Source organism: Typha angustifolia, chromosome 9, assembly GCF_048772165.1.
Source record: "Typha angustifolia cultivar Huaian chromosome 9, ASM4877216v1, whole genome shotgun sequence".
NCBI classification, from domain to species: domain Eukaryota; kingdom Viridiplantae; phylum Streptophyta; class Magnoliopsida; order Poales; family Typhaceae; genus Typha; species Typha angustifolia.
In genome coordinates, this window is record NC_133247.1 from 13,020,204 (window position 1) to 13,044,161 (window position 23,958).

A 23,958-nucleotide genomic window follows, 5' to 3' on the forward strand; every position below is an offset into this window, starting at 1 on the left:
TACATCATATCGAAGAATTCAACATTTTATTATCGAAGAATTCAAACATTTCTTACTAAGCCATTAATCCGTTTGGAAGGTGGACTTTTAAGTAAATAAATTTGGGAGGCCTATAAAGGTAAACAATTAAACAAAGCATCTACGACGTACTACTTCTTAGGCAGGAACAGACCTACGCGACGTGGCAACAAGCAGCAGAAAATTGTTCATTTCACAAATTCTATATCTGGATAAGACTTTAAGATATTAAGCTGTCAGGTGTCAGGTAAAATAAACTAGAGATTCAGTTCCTGCTCAAAAGACCAGCAGCTTGATAGTATTCCATGCAATCAATTAGGGTCTCCTCAAGTGTCCTGTGATTCCATCCTAGCATCTTTAGCTTCTCGGAACTCATCTGATTCACGTCTTCGTTTACCTCCACAAAACTACAGTGAACAAAAAAGAAAAGATCAAGAGACTGAAAGATCGACATACTTACGGAGGATAGGACATTGATTAGATTTACAAGTGATCGATTTACTTCTTGGGGTAGTCGTTGTTGGGATACAAGCTCCTTAGCATGTTGATCAAGTCGTAATTTTTCATAAGATGAGGTGCGCAAATGTATCGCCCAGATGCTTCAGGCTTCTCGTACAGGAGCAGCAAAGCATCAGCTACATCTCGGACGTCTACGTAGATCCACACTCTGTTCTCCACTGGCTCACTGTTTCCTGTGAACAAATCGATGAGACAGGGTAATTATTCGAACGCTATAAGAAATATAACATTATTAGTACATAATATTATTATATAGTGAGAGAGAGAGAGAGAGAGAGAGAGAGAGAGATGATCAAGAATAGACCTTTCAAAAGATTGATGAGAAGCAAGCTGCTGGAATTAATAGTCGATTGCAGCAACGGTCCAATAACAAGAGATGGACACAGAGTGACAACGTCAAGCCCGTGCTCATCTGCATATTTGAGTGCCTCGCTCTCTGCCACTGTCTTTGAGAGGCAGTACCAGTTCTGGAAACAGAGAGGTATATATAAGGAATCGAAAATTGAAACTCCAACTACAATATTGTTTTCATCACGCTCAGATTGAGAGTACCTCTGTTTTCTTGCAATGTTCCTCGTCGGACCAAGAGGTCTCGTCCATCATCTTATCACGGGGCCAATGTGGATTCATGAAAAGAGCACCAACTGATGAGACCACAACTACTCGTTTGACTCCTGCCTCAGAGCATGCCGTGAGGACATTAAGAGTGCCGGACACAGCAGGAGAAATAAGTTGGACCTGCAGCATATATATTGCAATTTTACTTAGTTCTTCGTTCTAAAGAATGCAACTAAGATATGGGCATGAAGGAAGGAAAGAAGGACTCAATTAATTGCCTCTGGGTTAGGCACTTTGGTGGATGGAACAGGGCTTGCCACATGGAAAACTCCACCACACCCTGCAATCGCTGCTGCCACAGAATTGTAGTCAAGCATGTCTGCTGTGAAGAGACGCAGATTTGTAGAGGCGTTGTCCAACTTTATCAAGTGTGCGTTCTTCTCGTCACCTAGCGTAGGAATCATGGTTTACTAGAAATAATAAATTTTGCTCTTTAATTTCATGGGTAACAGAGGAAGCGGGGGGTTTCAGGGTTTGTTTGAATTAATTTACTCACTTGGGTCTCTAACAGTTCCATGGACGATGTAGCCTTTGGAGAGGAGCAGCTTCACCAGCCACGATGCAACATAACCCCCGGCACCGGTCACGCATACCCTCTTCCCCTTTTCCTCCATACGTACTCTCTGTGCACTCGCGAACTATTCGTATGTATCTCTCTGTGTGTGGGTAGGAATTACATATATATAAAGCCATGAACGAGTTGGGAGTTTGGGAGAAAGCAAGGATAAGAGCGTGAAGATCGAATATGGATGCAGGCCAGCAGTCCAGAAGACGTGATGCAACGGCTTATGTCATGCCTCCTCTCTAACGCACAAATCGGAGGATATAATTTCGTATACTTTTACTTTTTAAAACAAAACACCAACCTCAATCTTTCATTTCTCGTCCTCACACTTAACGTTGGTGTGGGACCAACTCTGGATTGTAAATTAATTAACTCAAGAAGAAAGCGGTTCACGTACGTAATTTGCAGAATTGCATAACAAACAATTAGAAAGACTAGGAGGGCCATGCATATATATGCTCCCAATTCCCAAAGCTACTATCAGTATGCTTTCCATCGCTACACTTAAGGATTAAAGTAAATGCTTCTAATTTTTGCAGATGAGCCGCTGGATGGATGAATGGATAGATGGTAAGCACGTGGGTTTCACCCTGATGACCAGACATAGCGCCGCTCTGTGTATTACTATAATCACATCGTGAGGACATGACTCATGAGCAAGTTAGTTAATTAATTTGATGGAAACTATATATATATACATATACATACACTGGACCAAAATCTTTAGCAGCTACTCATCACTAATCCAATCGTTAATTCCAATTAGTATGGTGCATTTTACGTACATAGATATCCGGCAATGCTAACTCTTGATTTGATTTGATTAGATTGTTGTTCATTAATTATACTTGAAATGGACCAGATGAGCGCCTGCTCCTGAATGACGACATTAACATAATTAACATGAGACTATTAAACAATGGGATTGCCATCGCAGTATGAGTCACTAGATCAACAGTAAATAAACAAATCCTCTTCTTCTTTTATTTTTTTTTTTCCCCCTTCTTTCTTTCTTTTTTCTTGATAAGTATTTATTAATCAATAAACTAACATATCCTCCAATATAATTCTGTTTTTATAGACTTGTTGGCTGCCTACATAGCTAGCTTGTCCTCTTTGCACTTTGTTAACTTTTACAACTTCTCTTTCCACCGCTACAAGTCCTATTATAGAGATGGATCATCGATCATAAGAATAGATAGTTAAGCTGGCTAGCAGCAAGCGGCGGGAGAGAGAGAGAGAGAGAGAGAGAGAGAGAGAGAGAGAGAGAGAGAGAGAGAGAGAGAGAGAGAGACCGGATGCACCGCCCATGGCTGGAACTGCCTCATCTCGTTACCTACGTCACCATATTCGCCCATCGGAGCAGGAGCAGCAGCAGCAACCTGCGATATCAGCCGGGCCCACTCGTCGGCCACGTGGCCGCCCGCTGGGCTCCAAGAACAAGCCGAAGCCGCCCGTCATCGTGACGCGCGACGCCCCTAACGCGCTCTGCTCGCACTTGCTGGAGGTCAGCAGCGGAGCCGACGTGGTGTCCTGTGTCTCGGAGTTCGCGCGGCGGCGTGGGCGCGGCGTCTGCGTCCTGGGGGGCAGCGGGGCAGTGGCCGACGTGTCGCTCAGGCAGCCAGGCGGCGGCGTGGTGGCGCTGAGAGGGCGGTTCGAGATCCTGTCAATCACGGGGACGGTGCTGCCTCCGCCGGCGCTGCCGGACGTGGCGGGGCTGACGGTTTTCATGGGCGGAGGGCAGGGGCAAGTGGTCGGGGGCTGTGTGGTGGGGCCGCTGGTGGCGGTGGGCCCCGTGATGGTGATGGCCGGGACGTTCGCAAACGCAGTGTGCGAGAGGCTGCCTCTGGAGGGGGAAGGAGACGAGGCGCAGCCTCGGAAGCCATCGGCGTCGCAGTCGTCGGGCGTAACGGGTGAGGTTGGTGGCGGAGGAGGTGTTTCCTTCTATACTAATTTGGGTGCTGGGATTGTGGGAGAGTATGTCTAATTAAATTTTGATCGGGTGGTGATTAGTGGTGGTGGTCTATTTTTGGTGATCAAGGTGGAAGTCTTTTGTTGAATAAACTAGCTACCTTTTTTTTTTTGTGTTGACATTTATTCAGTTCTTCTTTTCTCTTATCTATATATATCTCTCTCTCTCTCTCTCACTCTCTCTGCATGTGCAAATTTTATGGCTTTTTGGGCTTTTATATCTTCTATTGCTAATGCTACCCTATCATTTAGGAAAGACGTAACTTTGGCTCTAGCAAATAGCAATACCATGCTCAAGACATACAAAACAAAGAGCTACGATTATAAATAAGTTTTTAAAAAATATATAATAAAAAGAAAACACAAAAGAAAGAGCTACGATTATAATTATAACCTGATTCACCCAGCACTGGCTACTTCCATCAGCACAAAGAAGAACAAATCTACTATCACTAATATTGAGACACAAATAGAGGAATCTCACATCTCTACTAAGAAGTGAGGACAAAGGAAACCATCTCTTGTCTAGCAACAATTTTATATTTAGATAATACAAGGTCTCTTATAAATTGGAAGAGCGAGGGTGGACAAGCAATGATGTTAGTCCCCCACCCCCCCACCTCAACCCTGCACCTGCAGTAACTTTGGAATGCTTCCATAAAAGAACATGGCATATTGTGCATGCTTCCAAACATTATCACATTATTGCTGTCCCTTATCACATTTATGACCATACCTAATAGGATTAACATAAAACCCCCAAAACAAATAATTTAATAAAATAAGAATCTTATTAATGATGATGGTTTTGGTTCTCAGACTTTGAGGAGATGAAAAACAAAGCAATTCAACGAATTTTATGATACTTCCCAGTCTTCCAACCTTTTTGGTCTCTCCAGTGTGGAAATTTTGGTCCACTACTTTGAAAGCAAGGCTTAATTGGTAACGTTTTCCAAGTATTTGATCGTCTCTGACTTCTGATCTGACCATCATCATTTCATCAGACTTCCCACTTATCAATGCTCCAATACATATTACCTCATCAATCTCCCATTGGCTCCGGCTTTTAAGATTTAAAGAAAGAAGAAGAAGAAGCCAAGTCCTTGCTTCCCTCCGATTGATTGAATCTTTGAACAATTACGAGAAAATAACAAGAAATTGTTTTATTAGTATTACTACTGTGTTGCTCAAAACAAAGAACTGGCCAGGCATCTCAAAAGAAGAATTAGAAGTAAAAAAAAAACAGCTCGAACGAATCAATCAATCATACTACAAGCATCTCTCTGTTTCTGCCTATGGTAATTAGTAGGTAGCTTGGCGTCTCGGTCACTGACAGAATGAACAGGAAGAGATGAACGCTTGATGAACTCCAAGCAATCAGCTATGGCTTCTGCATAGAATGCGTTTGCCTTCTCGACCGATGACTGAGGAAGATGATCGTGGTTTTCGGGCTTTGCTTTCGAGATCAGAACCCTTCGACTGCTCGTTATTCTCTCAGAGGGATATCTTAGGCTTCTCCCTGAAGTATTATTGCACTTGAGCTCATCCATGCATCGAACAAATAGACCAAAGAAACCAAAGAACCTGACGCGTAAACGGAGAAGCGAGAACCGCAGGGAGGTCAGCCGGAAACCTCTCATCCTTCGCCATCGCCGTCCGATCTTGCTATAGCTCACCTGACGACCCATGGAAGTGTGTATGTGTGTGTGTGTGTGTGTGTGTGTGTGTGTGTGTGTGTGTGTGTGTGTGCAAGGAGGAGCTTCAATTCAACTATGTGCCTGCTAAGGTACCATTATATAGTGAGAGAAATTTAATTATGAGTCAGCATTGGGAATCTGGTGGGGTCATCATATGTTACAGTCTATGTTTGATTTTAGAGACAATGATATAACTAGGAAAATAGTACGTAATAAGTTAAGATTGCCACCAAGAATTGAAAGGAAAAGAAAAAAAAAAAAAAGACCAACCCTTTTGTTATCAAACAGCAGAAGGTCTACATACAAATTGGCAACTCCATTCCATTGTCAGCTGATAAGGAAATTGATATGTACGCCATCAATTGATCATTTTAGTCTATGCTCTTAATTTTAATAGTTTCATCTACTACTGAGGACCTATATAAATATAACAGTCTATGCTGCTAATTTTAATAATTTCATCTACCACTGAGGACCTATATAAATATAACAGGCAAGATGGAATCTAAGTGAGTATGTATCAGCTAGCTAGGGTTGTCCATCAACTCCCTCCATGCTCCCTCTTAAATCAAAATAATAAACAAGACCACATGCAGTGTGCTTCATTCCATGGATTGAAGCAAGTACTCACTGTCATCAGTCTCTTTGCATTTCATGCTATCCTCTAACCTCCTATTAATTCATCCAACTGTTCCTCTTGCATCATGATAATTAGCAATTAATTTGCAAACCTGAGTGGGATTAACGGGTAATCGCCCCATCTGCTGTCGTGGCTCCTGGTGGATGACCGTCATTGGTGAATTGGAGCCATATATAGGTGCGTCCGCCTCACCTTCTGTCATCATCCACATCTACAAGAGAACATGAAGGCATTTAGGAGTGGGGTATAAGTATAACATATTGTCTGCAAACACAATGGCCTACACGAAATAAAGAGTAAGTTGTCCTAGTCCACCGTAGTCTTGTTACTCTGCCTGGGTTTGATGTAACGTTGGGTATAACCTAGTGAGTGCAGCACCTCGCAATCCATGATCCCATTTGCTCCCTGCATTAACTGTAAGTGGGGTCTTCTAATTGCAACCTTGCTCTGTTGATAACAAGCAGCATTCCCACAACCCTGCTGCCATTGCCGTTCTGTCACTTGTCTTCTTCCTGCCGGAATTAACCCACCTGGAGGAGGTTCTTTTGCATCCAAACGACACAGATTCTGCTAAAATATCTCTGCTATATACCCTTTTTGCTTGAAATGGCTTTACCAAGAGTGAGATGCATCTCTAATTGCTGACCAAGCTCACTCAAATATATCCAACCGAAATGAAACTTATTACTGATCATAGCTCAAAAGCAGTAGTAGACAACACAATAAAAGTAAATGAAAATGATCACAGATTCACAATGACCTTTTCATAGATAAAGATTAATAGTTTAATACAACATTCTCGGACAAGATGTTTATTGTTTACTGTCCTAAAGGAAACAAGGTTTACTATGGTAATAAATATAGGAGCAGGCCAGCTTCTTTCACATATCACAACCCTCTTTTTGAATGTAGTTCTGAAGGATCAATAAGACCTTCTAAGACAACAAGCTGATCCAAGAGTGCAAATTTCTCGTCTTCTAGAGTCTTGACTTCTGCTTCTGCCTCACTGAGATCTTTATCCAGCGAGAAGCTTTCTTCTTCCAGCAGTAAGTACTTCCGCCTTAATGCTCGATACTCATCATTGGAACCTGAATCTGGCAAAGAATCTGGGGTCGCCCTATCTGTTTGTGGGAATGTTGGGGCCAAATCATTTTTCAGACTCCTCTTAGGTGCCTTTTGTGTCTTACCGGACATCACACCTTTAGTTTCACCTTTCATCTGGACTAAAGAAACCGTTTGTTTTTGTTGCTTCTTCTTCCGTGGCTTTGGATTGGAAACATGCTCTACTGATAAAGCTCGGGGGTCTTGCATTATGATAGAGAACTAAGTTGGAACGGATCTGTAAGGGGCAAAAATTTCAAATAAGCACTTCTAACACAGAAGATAAAAAAAAAAATTGTTCTAATATAGCAAAACTGGACTTAAAGTTCCCTGCAGTTTGGATTCAAATTTTTGCGTCACAAGACAAAAGTTTGTTGTAATGGTTTAAGATTGACCAAGTTATGTTTATTTACAAACTACATAGAGTACTAAACAAATACAAAGTTGACAGGAAACATAATCTTTATAGCAATAAAGTATTCGATCCTCAAATTGGATAGAAGAGGAAATATATACTTGAGTCCTTAACGCTAACCATTAACTTGCTAACTACTTTTTACAAGCAGAATAGGTTTCTCTAAGGTAGAGCTATGAAGCACGGATATGAATACGAGATACGAATACGATACAAATACGGGAAGACGGCAAATTCTCAAAAAACAGCATACGATACGTCTAGAATACGGCAATAAAAAATTATATTCTAATTAAATCTTATACATGTGTATGTGAAAAAAAAATATTCTAATGACCACCTACACATAACATTGCATTAAATATTTTAATGTATCTATTATCTATATAAGCATTTAATAGCAAATTCTAACACTATACTAATCTAACTATTTAGTATTAAGATAAGCATTTTAACATTCTAATTTAACATATAATTGGTTTTTCTTCTTTGAAATAAAATAGAGAATTCTACTAATAATTCCACATTTCACAATAATTTGACATTTAAGAAGATGAAACCACATCATTCAAATTAAATATAAGTAGCTAAGCTAGGAATCTAACACATCATATTTAAAAACAATTTTTTGTGAAATGAGTCTATCTGAAAAAAACTATGAGTAAGAGATAAGAGAGGATTAATTAAACTATAATACTTCTGTAACCATATCAAAATAATAACCACACTTAATCATGTAATACTTAAGTAACCATATTAGAATTAATTAAACTGTAAATAAGACAGAGAAGAAAATATGTAGAATTTCAAAGAAAAAAAATTCAGAGAACAAGGAAGAAAAACAAAGGAACGAAAATGAAAATAAAATTTGAGAAGGGGAAAGTGGAAGAAATCAAATGAAGAAAATTCAGAGAAGAAATTGAGAAAAAAAAAGAGAGAAGAAAATACCAATGTGAGAGAGAGAAAGTTTGTCGCTGTCGAGCACCAAGAGAATGGTGTGGTCGTCGGCTGGTTCGTCGAGAGAGGGGGAGAACGGGGAGCAGCATCAGAGAGAGAGAGAGAGAGAGAGAGAGAGAGAGAGAGAACGAACAGGGGAATAAGTTAATAAGCTTAACAGGTTTCTTAATGAGTTTATAAAATTAAACCATCCCGATTACCTAAATAAATCCAAAACGTATCCCCTATGTATCCAATTGTATCCATCCTATATCCGAAAATATAAAATAATTATTTTAATTTAGGATACTCTGAAAATGTATCATATACGGATACGAACCCCATTTTAGGGTTTCCATGCTTTAGAGAGGTAGAGGAACTTAAATCCTTAGACCATCCTGCTTGAATCAAAGGTACAACAATACGATCTACTGTTTGCTATTTCTATGAGCTTACTCTAGATGAATATGCATTTTGGTTACAAAAGTTTAAATGCATTATTGCACAACAAGAGCAAATTATCTAATAAGTTTTGTTGAGCTTGAAACAATGAATAAATCTAAAAGAATATTCCGATCCCATGTCAACTCTCTTGGTTATAACCATGCACACAAAAGTTTAACATTCTTGTTAGCTGATCTCGAAGAAATATCTTCCCTCTATATCTTTTGAAAAATAGGATAGAGATAGACATTTGACTAAAGCATCTAAAAAACATTAACGAGTCTGAATGCTACATTTATGGTGGTAAAGGAACGTACTCTTCAACCAAGTCTTTGTTTAGAATCTGTACCCTATGTGCGTTATTCACACATATGAATTCAAAAACTGTCCCTAAGCCATGAATTATTGATTCGCAAGTTAAAAAAGAAAACTCTACCAATCTACCCTCGCAGAAGAGCAAGCGTCAACAAGCAAACTTAAAGGCATCTAATAGTATAATTATAACAATCACAATGCTGATTCTTAAAATCCCACCTAAAAAAGTTCTGGCATTGAAGAGTGAAATAGATTTATCTAGAAAAGGGCATCCACCTGCCATGTAATAAGCTCTTGAAAGTTGGGAGGAGTTAAGGATTGAAGAGAGAGCTATTCAAGAAATAAGATGTTGATAAGATACAAAGCAGTGAGCATATAGAACCAAAACAAAAGGGATAAAATATATTTGGAAGAAAAATGTTAGGAGAGAAGGTTTCATTTCTTGCGAGTCAACCAACTTATGGAAGCTGGCCATGGAATAGATCAGGAACCATCAAAGAATAACCCTTATAGGTTTGAGGATCACATTAAGATTGAGGGAGATCTGATTAAGAAGAGAAATATTGCATTATATCCTATGCCTATGATCAAATCTTTTTGGATGGGAAATGGGGGAAGCAACTACTGACTCATGGACTTTCCATCTTCAAATCTTAGTAAAATCTATGGATTCCTGGATACTATTTCGAGTGAAGCTTCCGAAATGTCATTTGTCTAGGATAAAGAAAGAAAAATCCCTAGCATATACTTTCCCACTCATTCTACCAGTCCTTTCATTTATACCCTGGGGTTAATCGAATATAAAAAGAAATAAAGAGAAAAAACAAATCCACATTCTAAAATGGTGACATTAGATGACCCCTTCAGACCTCCAACGCTTCCCATGTTTCGGAGCCAAATTCCCAGAAAGTTTCTTTCTAATCTCTTAAAAAGACCAACTTCTGAGCCAATTTTCCAGAAGCTGCAAAATTAACCCGTCTATTGATTCAACTTGAGGAGTTGATATAGATTTTCCATTAAGATTTAAAATTTAGGAGTTAACACATAAATAAGAAGCTTCTGTCATTATGAAGATACGAAAATATGAAAAATGCACCTTCCCCAACTATAGGGATGCTTAAAGAAGTGACAATAATTCATGCCGGGAAAACAAACAACGGCTCATTACGCAATCAATATAATTGACAAAATCAATTTGATCTCGTGTTTCGACTGTTCCAAGAACTCTAACATGAAGAAACAATCATCCACACAAGAAACAGAGCCAACATCAAAATTACGATGGCACCCAACAGCACACGACCGCTTCGTTCAATCCAGATTCGGAAAAAAGAAAAAGTTTTGCATCTTACCCCTTGCAGATGCGTGCCTGCATCTCCCTATTCGATGCCCTAAAATGCCGAGTGCGGAAGCGGAAGAGGAGGAGGGATCACGGTCGAGCTGTGTCCTCTTCTTTCTGGGCTTAACGTGTGCCGGGAAAGCAACAATGAGTTAATAATAGTTTGAAGGCCCAGCTAACTGGGCTGGGTTTCATTGTAAAGCCCAATTGGCCTCTGTGACTTAAACGCACACTTCATTCCGGTGAAGTCCGCCGTCTTACATCGCCGGATCCCAGAACATTGATGGATGATCTATGCCCATGTATGTCCCGGAACAAGAAATAATCAAGCACTGGTTCCTTGCATGCCTCTTTGGCTCGTCCTACTCTCCCTTAGCGCTTTTGTTTATTATCTATTCGGTGTAATGTGGAGCCTATACACCTTTTCTTTTTCTTTTTTCTTTTTTTAATAAAAGTCTGTGGACAAATAATTTAGTAAGATTCAAAGAAATAATGATTACATCTTGATGTACCAAGAAAGTAGCTAAGAAAAATAAGATAGACAATTTTAGAACAAAGTCTCTCTCTTGGCCTACCGGAGGCAATAACTCTTTATGAAGGAGCGCACTTGCAAGAGACCTAAACTCTGAATGCAATATATTAATGGTCCAAGTCTTATAACTCTTCGTGTCCACACTAGACTCATCACAAAACACCAATCAAACCAACCAACCATATCACAACAGACCAGTTAGAACAAGATTAGAGGAGACAGAGTTTGAGTTAGGGGAGAGGAGGGGGGAGACGTTGCCAGGGATGTGGAAGTCCCTTTCATGAGCCCTAGCCCAGTGTCAGGGAAAGTTACAACTACCATCAGAAGCCTACGTGTAAGTCTGTGTAAGTCTATTATTATAGGGACTATATTTTCTATAGTTTAAGAATATTTAAGGTGGATGAACCTTTAGTTTACCCCAACCCAAAGAGGAGCTCTCCATTGGATATCTGGATGCAACAAGAAGGGGGGGGGGGGGGGGGGGGGGGGAGGGTTTATCGAGTAGTACTCCCCACCATTACCGAATTTTAATTTTAAGTAGCAAATCGTAGACGTACGGTGGACATGGCTCTACCGAGACAAGGACGTACATATATAAACATAACATAAAATTAAGCTTCAGCTTCAGTTAGGCGAGCCGTACATATATCGACTGCCGAGACAGTAACGTAGCAGCAAACTAATATATATAATTAACGGCTAGCTATATATATATATAGAAGGTGTGGATGTGACAACTCTTCTACCACGTACTTTTGTCTCTCATACTGACTGTATCAGCTGTATCTGTATTCACCCCCCCGCCCCTAGTGGTGATGATTACTTCTCGAACTAAAAGCCACATGTAGTATATATCACGCAAATATACATAAAAGAAAGCAACCATAAATTCTCCATCTTGGTCGCATTCGTTCTAGCCTGTTGCGTTTGTTGCCATATATCAATCATCTTTTCTCTTTCTCTTTCTCCTGTCATGTATATCATCACCTAATTGCGCATGGGGAACATCATGATAATTATACCATTACTGTATGTATATATAATAGCTAGCTTCTCGTTACTTTTATTACATGGTTTGCATCCATATATAGGTTAATTAATATGCAGCAGTGGCAGTATACAAACAAACAATCTATATTTTGGTAACTCCTTATACCTTACACAGTAGGTAGAAAACGCAAAGATGATGATGGTGGTATTATTAATTATTACAACTATTGCACGGCCGGAATACGATCCTTCTGCTTAATCTCAAGCATAAGAAACATGATAAAGCGCGCGCTGGAATACCTGAGAAGCTAGCAAATATGCATAGCTATCCACTTCTAATTATTCACTACAATGTGCTATTAATTAGTTAATTGATGATACTAGTAGTACTTAAAGTCTTAATTATTGGGTGATGGATCCACTTATCATTCATGCATAGGCCCATGTCTGGAGAAGGTTGTCCATAGTGTATAGATTTTGTCTTGCATTTTGACCCATATCCAACCATGACCGGCCAATTGGCTCCATGATTGAAGGAGAAGCATCACCAAACCTTATATCTTGCAGTTAATGCAGGTCGATTGATTCCAATTCCATGCGCAGAAAAAAAGAAGAAGAATATTGGTCCACCTCAAGCACAAGGACAAAATGATGTCAAACTCAAAATTCTTCTATAATAAAGCCCCGGTGATGGCTGGCTAGCTAGCTCCAAAAATGTAAGGTAGCCATCCTAATGACTTGAATAATGTAAGCTAGCTAGCTCCCTAATGCCAAGTTTCTAGTGGCAAGGACAACATGTCTAATCTAACAACTAATGCCATGAATTTTGCGGCGTTTAATCATGCATGCATAAATAATTTCCATAACATCACACTGAATAGTAGATACAGTAGTAGGAGTCTAAATGATCCAAGTTTGAACACACCGGGTTGATTTATCCAGACTCAGCTCAAAACTAATTTTGAACTTTATTTTTTATTTAAGTTTGGTTCAGCTTAAGTATTGCCGAGTTTGAAGCCACACATAGCAAGCCCAAGTCTTAAATGAGCTAGCTAGGGTTTTAAACTTAGCCATTATATTCTTCTACCACCTCACACAACTTCTACTTTTCCACTTTCACTGTCTCAAAATTCCATTGACCCAAAACAAAGCAACGCATGCATATCCCGAGGAGAAGCTAATGCATGTTGGAGCCATATTTTCTTGAGCATGGAATTATTATAGGCAAAATTATGGTTAAAGGCGAGACCTTGCTCATGTTGTCGAAGGTGAAGCATTTGGGTACATTTTGGAGATGGAGGAGGAGGAGGAGGAGTCTGAATTTGGTACAAACGGCCTAGAGTAATAAGAGGTAGGATTGGGTCTCGTGCTAAACGCTTTGACATGATCTTGCACTGAAGTCACTATGTTTCACCGTTGATTTTGAATATGCTTTGGCTGAAGAAGTCGTGGAGGTTGGTGATGAAGAGGTGGCTCTTAGGGTACTTATTGAAACGGGTGTGAAGCATGAGCTCGACGTTGGCCAAGTTAGCAGTGATGATGTTGTGGACGCCGCTGAGATAGCGAAAGCAAAAGATGTTGGTTAAGGGGGTAGAAAGCGAAGAGGCAATCTAATTGACTAAATCACGGAGGTCGCTAGGAGAGGGTAGGGATACGTAAAGACTTGAGAAAATATTTTTCCCCCATTTGGAGAGGAGATAAAGGTAGATGGAGAGGAGGAAGAGGAAGAGGAAGAGGAAGAGGAAGAGGAAGAGAAAGAGGAGAATGAGAGCAAAGTAAGCATGAAAAAAATATGTCAGCTTTGCAAATCTTAGAATAGGAGGGGATCCAATTCAGCTCTTGTTGCTGAAAATCATATAGGGCTAGATGGGAATGGGAGGATCCAATTCAATTGTTGGTGTTGCCTGTAGCCACAAACACAAAGTGCAGCTAGCTCTCATCCGACCCCACTTTATTGCAACTCATCAAATTCTTTCTATTGCTGCCCTGGCCATGCCAGGGCCTCAACAATTCTATATACTCTTGTTTTGTATATATATATATATATATATATATATATATATATATATATATGCTATAATATTCATAACCCTTCATTATACCCAAATCATGGAGTATGGTCAGAAACGAAGCATGCGCACGTGAATCGTGGTGGACCTCTAACACCGCTGGTAGTATCTACTATCTGGATAACTCCTTTTGCCTGTATACACTTACAATATATATATTAATCGTCTTCATTAACTCCAATGAGTATTCACATAATTAATATAAAAGATTTAAAGGGTATATATATATATATATATCCCCTTAATCAAATTAAAATCTAAATAGAGATAAAAATTGAAAGGCATGCAATAATCACTGCCGACACTTCCTCCCCCCCACCCATTCCTTTTTCTCCCTCCACATGTATCAAAGTGCAACAGATTTGCTGACCTTAAGCTTTTGACTTAGATTTTCATTTTATTCGGACTCCAATCTCGCTTTCTTTGTGTAAAATATTTTTTATATGTTATTTTTTGCTTTTTACCTTTTCAAAAGAAAGTAAGTGCAGTATAAATTGAATAGTAAATCATCTATTGAATATTTTGTAGGATAAATCTTACATAGTTTTCATATAGCTATGTTTTCTTTCGTTTCATGTTTCTATTATAAAATCATCCAATTTCATTGTAAGAATAATTTAAATTATCAATTTAAAAAATCACACCTACTGTATTATTTTCATCCAGTGTCTAATTTTGTTTGTTCCTTAAAAGTTGTGTCGAAATGATTAACCCCACACACACATGTATATATATATATATATCAATTTATGACTGCTATCACAGCCTCATATCAATAATTGCATTATTTATCTTTATAAATTAAAGAAATTAAAGCGACATTCTCTCCGACCCCACCATAAAACCCTACACCCCCATTAAATTACTCCTACCTTTCTCTCTCTCTCCGCACTTTTTTCACTTTTTTTACTTTAGAGGAGAGAGAGAGAGAGAGAGAGAGAGAGAGTGAGTGAGTGAGTGCTTCATCCTCTTCTCTAGTATTAAAAAGGCAAGAAGGGAATAGAGAAAATATTCTGCGAGAGAAAAGAGAGGAAGAGAGGAAGAGAGAGGAAGAGAGAGGAAGAGACGAAGAGAGCGAGAGAGAAGGAGAAGAGCACCTCCTCCTCCACCACCACCATTGTACTCCATAAAAACGAAAAAAAAAAAATATGAGGAAAGATGGAGGTGGAGGAGGTGGTAATAATGGAAACTCGGCTTACCCCCCTCTTACCATCTCCTGTTACGATCTAAAAACATTCATAGCCACTCTTGTGGTTCTCACCCTCTTCATGGCCATTTGGCAACTTCAGCCTTACGAATCCCTCCTCGCTTCCAACCTCTCCTCCTCCTCCTCCTCCTCCTCCTGTCCCCTTCGCCTCCCCAACAACATCACCGCCTCCACCTCTACCTCTAATCCCCTCCTCCCCAAGCAGCAGAAGCTCTCCTCCATTGCTGCCCAAAATCCCACCTTTACTACTCCTTTCGACCCAAACAAGCGCGTCTTCCACCCCTACGGCAGCGCTGCGGCCCTCTTCGTCCAGATGGGCGCCTACCGCGGCGGCCCGTACACATTCGCCGTCATCGGACTCGCCTCCAAGCCCACCCACGTCTTCGGCAAGCCATGGTTCAAATGCGAGTGGGTTCCCAACCCCAACTCGTCAGCCACCAATTCCTCTCTTCCCATCCGTGCCAAGGGGTATAAGATGCTCCCCGACTGGGGCTACGGCCGTGTCTACACCGTCGTCGTCGTCAATTGCACGTTCCCCGTCGTTCCCAACGCCGACAACGCCGGCGGCAAGCTCAATCTCTACGCCTACTACTCTCAGTCCCCGAGGAAGTACGAAAAGTTCGTCGCTTTGGAGGAGGCTCCCGGCTCCTACGACGAGTCCCGCTTCCGCCCTCCGTACAAGTACCAGTATTTGTACTGCGGCTCCTCCCTCTACGGCAATCTCAGCGCAAGCCGCATTCGGGAGTGGATGGCCTACCACGCCCATTTCTTTGGACCCAATTCCCATTTCGTCTTCCACGACGCCGGTGGAGTCAGCCCCGCCGTGCGGGCGGTGCTGGAACCCTGGCTGAGGGCCGGGCGGGCGACGCTCCAGGACATCCGAGGCCAAGCAGAGTATGACGGATACTACTATAACCAGTTCTTGGTGGTGAATGATTGCTTGCACCGGTACCGGCATGCCGCTAATTGGACCTTCTTTTTTGACGTGGACGAGTACATTTACTTGCCGGATGGAAGAACTCTGGAGTTGGTGCTGGCGGAGTTGTCACCCTACACCCAATTCACCATCGAGCAGAATCCCATGTCCAGTAAGCTCTGTGTGCTGGATTCCAAGGGGGATTACTCCAAGTGAGCTCTCTCTATCCCCACTTTTTTCTTTAAAACATTTTTAATTTCTATTTCAGTCATGTCCTTTAACTATATGAATATTATTAACAGAAGATGCAGTGCATTTGCTTTTTTACATTTGCAATCTTTTTTTCTATTAAGTTATCGTCACTATCGTAGGCTCTTAGCTATCCAGAGTATAGTATAAATGTTCATCTCATTCCATCATTAAATAAGAAAAGACTCGATGCAATGTATTTCACAGACTATTGATAAAAAGATTGCTATTCCTGGGATTCTCCGGTACCTATCTAGAGGTAAAAGGTGAAATATAACATTGTTTATCTTAGATTAAGGCTCTTCTCATATGTTTTGATTCATATGTTTTAGGTCCTCTGATAATTTTATTCATATGTTTTGATTTCTTTTTACTTATAACATTTGTAACTGTTAGCTTCTGAAATGTTTATGTGTACTTGAGGTATTGGGTGGATTAAGTTTATCTTAGATTAAGGCTCTTCTCAGAGAAGCTTGTGTTTGAGGTCCTCTGTTAATTTTATTCATATGTTAGATAGGTACCTATCTAGAGGTAAAAGGTGAAATATAACATTTGTAACTGTTAGCTTCTGAAATGTTTATGTGTACTTGAGGTATTGGGTGGATTAAGTTTATCTTAGATTAAGGCTCTTCTCAGAGAAGCTTGTGTTTTAGGTCCTCTGTTAATTTTATTCATATGTTTTGATTTCTTATTACTTATAACACAATCAAATATGTTGATATTGCTCTAATCTGGCATCTTAGTTGGTCAGGGAAGTCTTCATAATTTCTTCTCTTTCAGGTAAGCTTTTGATTTTGATTTTTATTTTTGAAAAGGAAAAAATAGTTATGCTTTTGATGGTATAAATTATTTTAGAGATTCACATTTTTAATAACATATAACAGAAACCCTTGTATGAAAATTTTAAGGAACACTTAATTATTTCTTTACCTCTGTTTGCTTCATAGGAGGACGATATGCAAAGTTCTATTTTGCATTCAGCTCTTACTTTTATTCTCTTTAGTGAATCAGAATTTGAACGATCCACCTTTCAATTGTTTCTTTACCTCTGTTTGCGTCATAGGAGGAGGATATGCAAAGTTCCAGTTTGTATTGAGCTCTTACTTTTATTCCTTTTAATGAATCAGATTTTGAATGATCTACCTTTCAATTGATATCCAGGGAGTGGGGATTTGAGAAGTTAGTATTTCGGAACTCGATCACGGGGGTGCGGCGAGATCGCAAATATGCAATTCAGGCAAGAAATGCCTATGCTACTGGAGTTCACATGTCAGAGAATGTCATCGGGAATACCACTCACAAGACGGAATCCCTTATCCGTTACTACCATTACCATAACTCCATTAATGTGTTGGGTGAGCCATGCCAGGAGTTTGTGCCAATACCACCGGGAGGCAATGCAACATGGTTCGAGAAAATCCCATATGTCTATGATGACAACATGAAGCGCATGGCTGAAACCATCAAGCGGTTCGAGGAGCAAACAGTTGGGCCTATCAAAGTATAGCATATTTAGAATCCCAACCCAAACCCCAACTTCTTGAAATCATTTTATATGATATACATAATCCAGCTCTATCGCATGCGAGGTGTTGGCATTCTTTGATGTTGAAATGACCATAGTTTATGACTGAGAGTTCTCCTTTTTCCCTGGTATCTGGCTGGAGAATCTGACAGATAAGAAAAGAAGGCAAAGATCAGGGAAGGGTGATGGCATATATATGCCATTATATCTTAGATTTCAGTGTGAAGTTGAGGCCCTGTAAAAAAACTCTTCTATGTATAAATTTGTTTACCTTGTGACTTTGTGAGTCTTTTTTTCTCCCCCCATTTAAACTAGATCCCTTAGCAATTCATACAGACAGTGTTGATGAAGGATTCTTGTGTTCAGAGAGCCATTGTCTTCCTTGTTGCTTGGTTATCTAAACAATGAGTTGGATTCAATAATTGCAAGGCATAGATAATGAGCGGTAGCTTGTCCATTTGCAGTCTGATGGATCTAAAATTCTGCAAATTGGTACGGTAGGAGGAGGAACTCTGTGGTCTCTGATCGTACAGATGGATATATATATATATATATATTTAGGGAGGTGGCGGTGGTCCATGGATGGTCTCCTCTCCAGCTATTGCAAATTTTTTGCTAGTTCGTATCTCTGGCTGCATTATAGTCTAGGATGAGGTTAATAGCAAGCAAGCTTCTTGTATTTTGAAATCTTGTTAGCTGTAGGCCGTGCTAATTTGCTCTCTTGAAGGAGGAATCATCAGCCTTATTCGAGACCCCCGGCCCCACTGATGGTTGAGGTTGTATGTAGACAAGGGCATATAATGGCAAAATATTAGGCTGTGAGGGTGACAAATGGGAGGTAGGTGTTGTGTGTCTTGTAGTGTTGCCTATTAGCTGTCTGTCTTTGATCAAAGTGTGTCCATAATTCATCAAGTTCACAAATGCAATGCATTTAATCGACTGTTTTCTTCTGTTAAGAATCAATGTTATGTTAGGTTCTGAGGTTATTCTGATCACTCATGCTGGTGATGCGATGAAAACCTTGCCCTGAAATCAAGAAGTAACTTGCAATGAGGAGCTATATATATGCTGCAATGGTAAAGTGATTTCTTTGGAACAAATAAAGAAACCCAGTAATAGGCTTGTGTGGTGTGGGGTTTGGTTGATGGTAGCAATTAAATGTTTATCCTCTTTTAAAGGGAGGAGTAAATTTTCTTTATAGTCCACAGATAGGAATGAATGTATATTACATGTCTAACTGAAGGAGTGAAAGCAGTAAGCTGCCAATTCATGTGCGTGCCATGAATTGTGTCGGTTTCTTTGGACTTGATATCAAATACTTATCATTTTTTAATGCCAAGCAAGCGCACCGATATGGCTGTACTTGTGGATAACCTTTTCAAGCTCAAGTTAAAACTTAAAACCTCTCACTTCATTTCTTTTTTTTTTTTTTTTCTTTTTTCCTTTCCATTCAGTCAAAATGTAGATTTAACCAGTTTGGTTATTGTAACTAAATTATTCATGATGTGAAGGACGTACCGACTCACCTCACCTTACTTGTGGAGCTCAAATGTTATTCAAATGTATGCTTGAAACGACAGCCCAAATTGCTATAAAGCTCCCAAGAGAGGCCAAAAAAATAAACAAACATTCGGGTTCGTCAAAGTAAAGTAAATTCCTACTGGCTTTGGATCTAAGGCTTACCCTATCCTATTCTACCGTCTAATTCCTTCTTCATAAAAATGACTAGTTATATCAATCACGATAAAATCCTTTTCTCTTTTCCACTATCTGCCCAATTTCCTTGGATCTTCTTCCAGTCAGTGTGAAACAACAGATGCAAAAAAATTAGTTGTGTCAAACACAAAAGAGTAATTATAAAATTAACACACAAAAAATTCACATATAATTTGTCCTTGAGAAAAAAAACAATAATAATATATTTCAATAGTTCGTTCACCTAGATACATATAAGTATATATGTATATATATATATATATATATATATATATATATATATATATATATATATATATATATATTTCTAAATACGACATGTAAGTAATAATGCTATATTACTACTTGCTACTTGTAATTACCTGGCCTGGGCCATGGAACCGGAGTTGCTGTAGTCGGAAGGATCCCAATCCAAGGCAGAGTTATAGATGGCGGAGAGGGAGACGAGCACCTCAGCCATCGTGGGACGAGACCCCGCCTCACGCGACACGCACCGCATCGCCAGCTCGGCCATCGCGTAGGCCAAATCCAAGGGGTAATCGCTCCTCTGCAGACACGGATCCATGAATCCTCTCAGCTTACTCTTCGCGTCTTCTCCACTGAGGATACCCCCGATCGACTCCCACAGCAGCGCCTCCGAGCCCCTCCTATTCTTCTTCTCCCCATCCTTCTTGGTCTTGGTCTTGGTCTTGGAGAAGGTAGCTTCCTTGCCTGAGAGGAGCTCGAGCATGACGACCCCGAAGGCGAAGACGTCGAGCTGAGGGGTCATGAGGCCGTGCTCCAGGTACTCGGGAGCCATGTAACCCTGCGTGCCCACCACGTGCCGAGTCAGCTGCGGTGGTGGCGAGCCCCCTTCTTCGGAATCCTCCTCGGTGGGCTGTATTAATAAGGCCCTGGCGAGGCCGAAGTTGGAGAGCTTGGCCCTGAAGTCGGCGTCGATGAGGATGTTGCTGCTCTTGAGGTTCTTGTGGATGTAAGGCGGGTTCGTGTAGTTGTGCAGGTAGTTAAGCCCGTCCGCCACGTCGTGCGCGATCTGCACCCTCTGCTTCCAGCTCAGTACTCTACTGCTGTTGGAGGAATAGGATGATGATGATGACACATAATAATTTCCATTATTAAGATCCTCTTCCTCCTCCTTGCTGCTGCCGCTGCTGCTGCTGCTCTTCATCATCACAAGGTTACCGTTAAGGTTATGGTGATTGTGATGAAGGCAGTCGGCGAGGGATCCCTTTTGGGCGAACTCGTAGACGAGGTAGGTGTTGCCCTGATGAAGACAGAAGCCGGAGAGCCTGACCACATTGGAGTGGTTGATGTGCTGCAGGATGTTGATCTCGTGGGAGACGTCCCCTTTCAGCCTCTTTATCGCGGCCTCGTCCCCGTTGATCACCCCTCGGTACACTGCAGAACCCTTGATCCTGTGATCCTCCCCGAATGATTCCGTCGCCCTCTCCAATTCTTGGTACTTGTACACCGTCAGGGAATCGATTATGTTGCGGATGTCGTTGGAGACCACTGATGTCGCCGCTCCCCTCTTCACCCCCGATAAATCCCCCTCCACCAGTGGCTCTGCTGCTACTGGGCCCATAAGATCAGGGCGCCGATAGTAGAAGCAGCAGATTAACCCACCTGCAATTCCGCACAGAAGCAGGAGGCCGACTCCGATCCCGACTCCAACGAACACCCATTTCTTGCTGCTGTCTGAATCATTACTACTACTATTATTATCATCGCTGCTGTTGTCTGTGGTGGGCTGCGGGGCGGGAGGGGTAGGAGTCACGAGCTCGGACTTGGTGGGCGGGGTCTTGAGGGGGATGAGGAGGGTGGTGAAGGGGTAGATGGTGGAGTCGGAGGTGAGATTGTTGGCGTCGAGCACAGCCTGGTAGTCGGAGCGGAACCGCTGGGTGATGGTGGGGACGTCGTCGCCCCAGGTGACGAGGTAGGTGAGGAGGTACCTGAATCCTGCGGCGGTCTGGTTGGCGGAGGGGCAGGCGCATCTGACGGGGACCTGCAATTGGAGGCCGACGGTGAGGTTGCGGCTGTTGTGGGAGGGGTTCTGGGCGATGAGGGCCTGGCACGTGGTGAGGCCCTGGTAGGTGTCGTTGGCGATGATGAAGTAGGTCTCCGTGTCGTACTTGATGGTGTAGGTGGCGTTGTGCTGGTAGTATTGGTTGTTCCCAGTGCAAGAGCAGGGGATGGGGACGAGGACGAGGTCGTCGGTGGAGACGGCGTTGACGTCGGGGATGGCGTTGATGGCGGAGATGTTGGATGCGTTGGCGGAGAAGAGGTAGGCGATGGTGACCGGGGTGGTGTAGGGGGTATGGGATCGGAAGGTCAGGTAGGAAGTGCAGTTGCTGAGCCCACCGCCGTCGCAGGCGTAGCCCAGCGTCGAGGAGGCGTTGGTGCTATCGCAGTCCAGCTGCTTGTTATCCTCGTAATCCTGCTGGCCTTGGCAGGGCCAATAGTAGTACCCACACAACTGTAGGTACATCACAAACAACAACGACAAAATAGGAGGACCAGAAGGAGATGAGTGCTTCATCATCCTCTTTAGATCTCTCTCCTCTCTCCTCTCCTCCAATCAGTAAACTACAGATCTACGCGGTTCTATGCTAGACGAAGAAGAAGAAGAAGAAGATGATGAAGATGAAGATGAGATATAGCAGGAACGAATAATTAGGATCAAATCCGAGGCGGCGGCGGCTGCTGCTGCTGCTTAATTTCCATTGACTTGATCGGTTTGTTGACTGCTGCTGCAAATAAGAAAGTAGACGACGGCATCACCAGCTATTGTATAATTGGACGAACGCCAAGTGGTCAGTGGTTTCTTTATTTCTCTCCACTTTGTTTAATTTCCACGCCGTATAATTAATCTGCTAGCGGCAGGGGCCCACAAAAGTCTTGCTAGGGCTGGCCGTTGAGTGACATCAACTGAACGACTTCCGTCAGTTCCGCGTGTTTGGAGATTTGAAGATAAGACTTCTACTTTCAAAACCCTTATTTTATATTTTCATTATAAATTTTTTCTATTTCACTTTTTATTTTAATTGGTACGTTAACTTCTTTTTTCATTTAATGGTGTACATGAAATGATATGACATGTTCCTAAATTCATCTGGGAAGAGCTATGGCCATTTTTTTTAAAAACTCTTTCTCATTGTCTCTGTCGGTCTGTCCTCATCCTATTATTTAAAAAAAATATTATAATACAATTTTTAAAGTTTTTGTTCGTCTCCCTAATAGGTGTCAAGATTTTTTTTAATATAAACTCCGATCAATATTTTTTACATATATTTTAAAGCTTATTTAATTCTCTAAAATTTTATCTAATATATCTTGAAATTCAATTATTTAAATAATAAATTTTATTTTATTTTTTTATTCATATCTTTCTTGTGAAAGCTCACACTAGTATAAGTTTATATACGTTGAAAATCTTATTTATTTAATCTTTTTATAATTTTATCTCTAATAATTATTTCTAAATTTAATTATTTCAAAGACTTAAAAGTTATTTAAACAACTCTTTTAATTAGTTGTAATGTTTAAATTAATTTAAACTTACTTAAATGATCAAATTTAAAGATATCTATTAGAGATGAAGTCGTAGAATACTGAATAAGTTTTCAAACACATATAACGTAATATTGATTAGAGTTTATATAAGAAAAATATGAGCAAAATAATTTTTTTCACCATCGTAATTTTTTTTTAGAACTGCAATTTTTTTTTATAATGATAGGAGGAAGACAAGAATGAAGACAATAAGTTTAAAAAATGTTCACAACTGTTCTCTCAGTCTCACATAATAAGAAAGTCTCCAAAATATTCTGTGTTTTGCCAATGAATAAAGAACTTTTTTTTATAATTTCTCTTTACTTTATTATATAAAAATTAAAATTATTAGAAAATTTTAAAAGGTAAGACAAGAGCAAATCATTCAAAAAAATAATGAAATAAAAAAATTGTAATAAAAATATAAACTGAAACCTGAAACATATATCCCGAATTTTGAAAACAAGTCTCTTTAAAGATCGGAGTCATAAAACAGGGCCAACCGTACCCTCTCTTTGGGAAATTTGTCGAATATCTCTCAAGGCAATCCTTGTCCACACATTATTAAGGAGCTTCTTTTGTTTGCCTAAGCGGATCGAAAGATGGATAACAACTTGATAATCC

General features: G+C 40.6%; 4 protein-coding genes and 1 long non-coding RNA gene across 6 annotated transcripts; 2 read left to right on the forward strand and 3 right to left on the reverse strand.

Moving 5' to 3' along the window:
* Positions 1 to 84: 84 nt before the first annotated feature.
* Positions 85 to 1,941, reverse strand: LOC140767889 (cinnamoyl-CoA reductase 1-like). Of its 2 annotated transcripts, none has more exons than XM_073107970.1 (6): positions 1,652 to 1,941; positions 1,374 to 1,565; positions 1,090 to 1,275; positions 842 to 1,004; positions 521 to 710; positions 85 to 425 (listed from the first exon to the last, which is right to left on the reverse strand). In XM_073107970.1, exons 2-6 carry the CDS (start codon positions 1,557 to 1,559, stop codon positions 284 to 286), a joined length of 867 nt encoding a protein of 288 aa, XP_072964071.1. In that variant the 5' UTR covers positions 1,560 to 1,565; positions 1,652 to 1,941; the 3' UTR covers positions 85 to 283. The 2 variants fall into 2 exon arrangements, with proteins under 2 accessions (XP_072964071.1, XP_072964070.1); XM_073107969.1 differs by having other exon boundaries at positions 87 to 425; positions 1,374 to 1,543.
* A 1,024-nt stretch (positions 1,942 to 2,965) lies between these two features.
* On the forward strand, positions 2,966 to 3,847 carry LOC140767498 (AT-hook motif nuclear-localized protein 27-like). Its single transcript, XM_073107428.1, has one exon. The coding sequence runs from the start codon at positions 3,030 to 3,032 to the stop codon at positions 3,705 to 3,707; it is 678 nt and encodes a 225-aa protein (XP_072963529.1). The 5' UTR covers positions 2,966 to 3,029; the 3' UTR covers positions 3,708 to 3,847.
* An 11,327-nt stretch (positions 3,848 to 15,174) lies between these two features.
* On the forward strand, positions 15,175 to 18,354 carry LOC140766594 (galactan beta-1,4-galactosyltransferase GALS1). The gene is made up of 2 exons (XM_073106022.1): positions 15,175 to 16,504; positions 17,703 to 18,354. Exons 1-2 carry the CDS (start codon positions 15,318 to 15,320, stop codon positions 18,046 to 18,048), a joined length of 1,533 nt encoding a protein of 510 aa, XP_072962123.1. The 5' UTR covers positions 15,175 to 15,317; the 3' UTR covers positions 18,049 to 18,354.
* Positions 17,940 to 19,282, reverse strand: LOC140766595 (uncharacterized). The gene is made up of 2 exons (XR_012105472.1): positions 18,338 to 19,282; positions 17,940 to 18,211 (listed from the first exon to the last, which is right to left on the reverse strand). It is a non-coding gene; the product is annotated as an uncharacterized lncRNA (long non-coding RNA).
* Positions 19,283 to 19,970: 688 nt separating this feature from the next.
* Positions 19,971 to 22,833, reverse strand: LOC140766593 (protein LYK5). Its single transcript, XM_073106021.1, has one exon. The coding sequence runs from the start codon at positions 22,322 to 22,324 to the stop codon at positions 20,141 to 20,143; it is 2,184 nt and encodes a 727-aa protein (XP_072962122.1). The 5' UTR covers positions 22,325 to 22,833; the 3' UTR covers positions 19,971 to 20,140.
* Between the last annotated feature and the right edge of the window lie 1,125 nt (positions 22,834 to 23,958).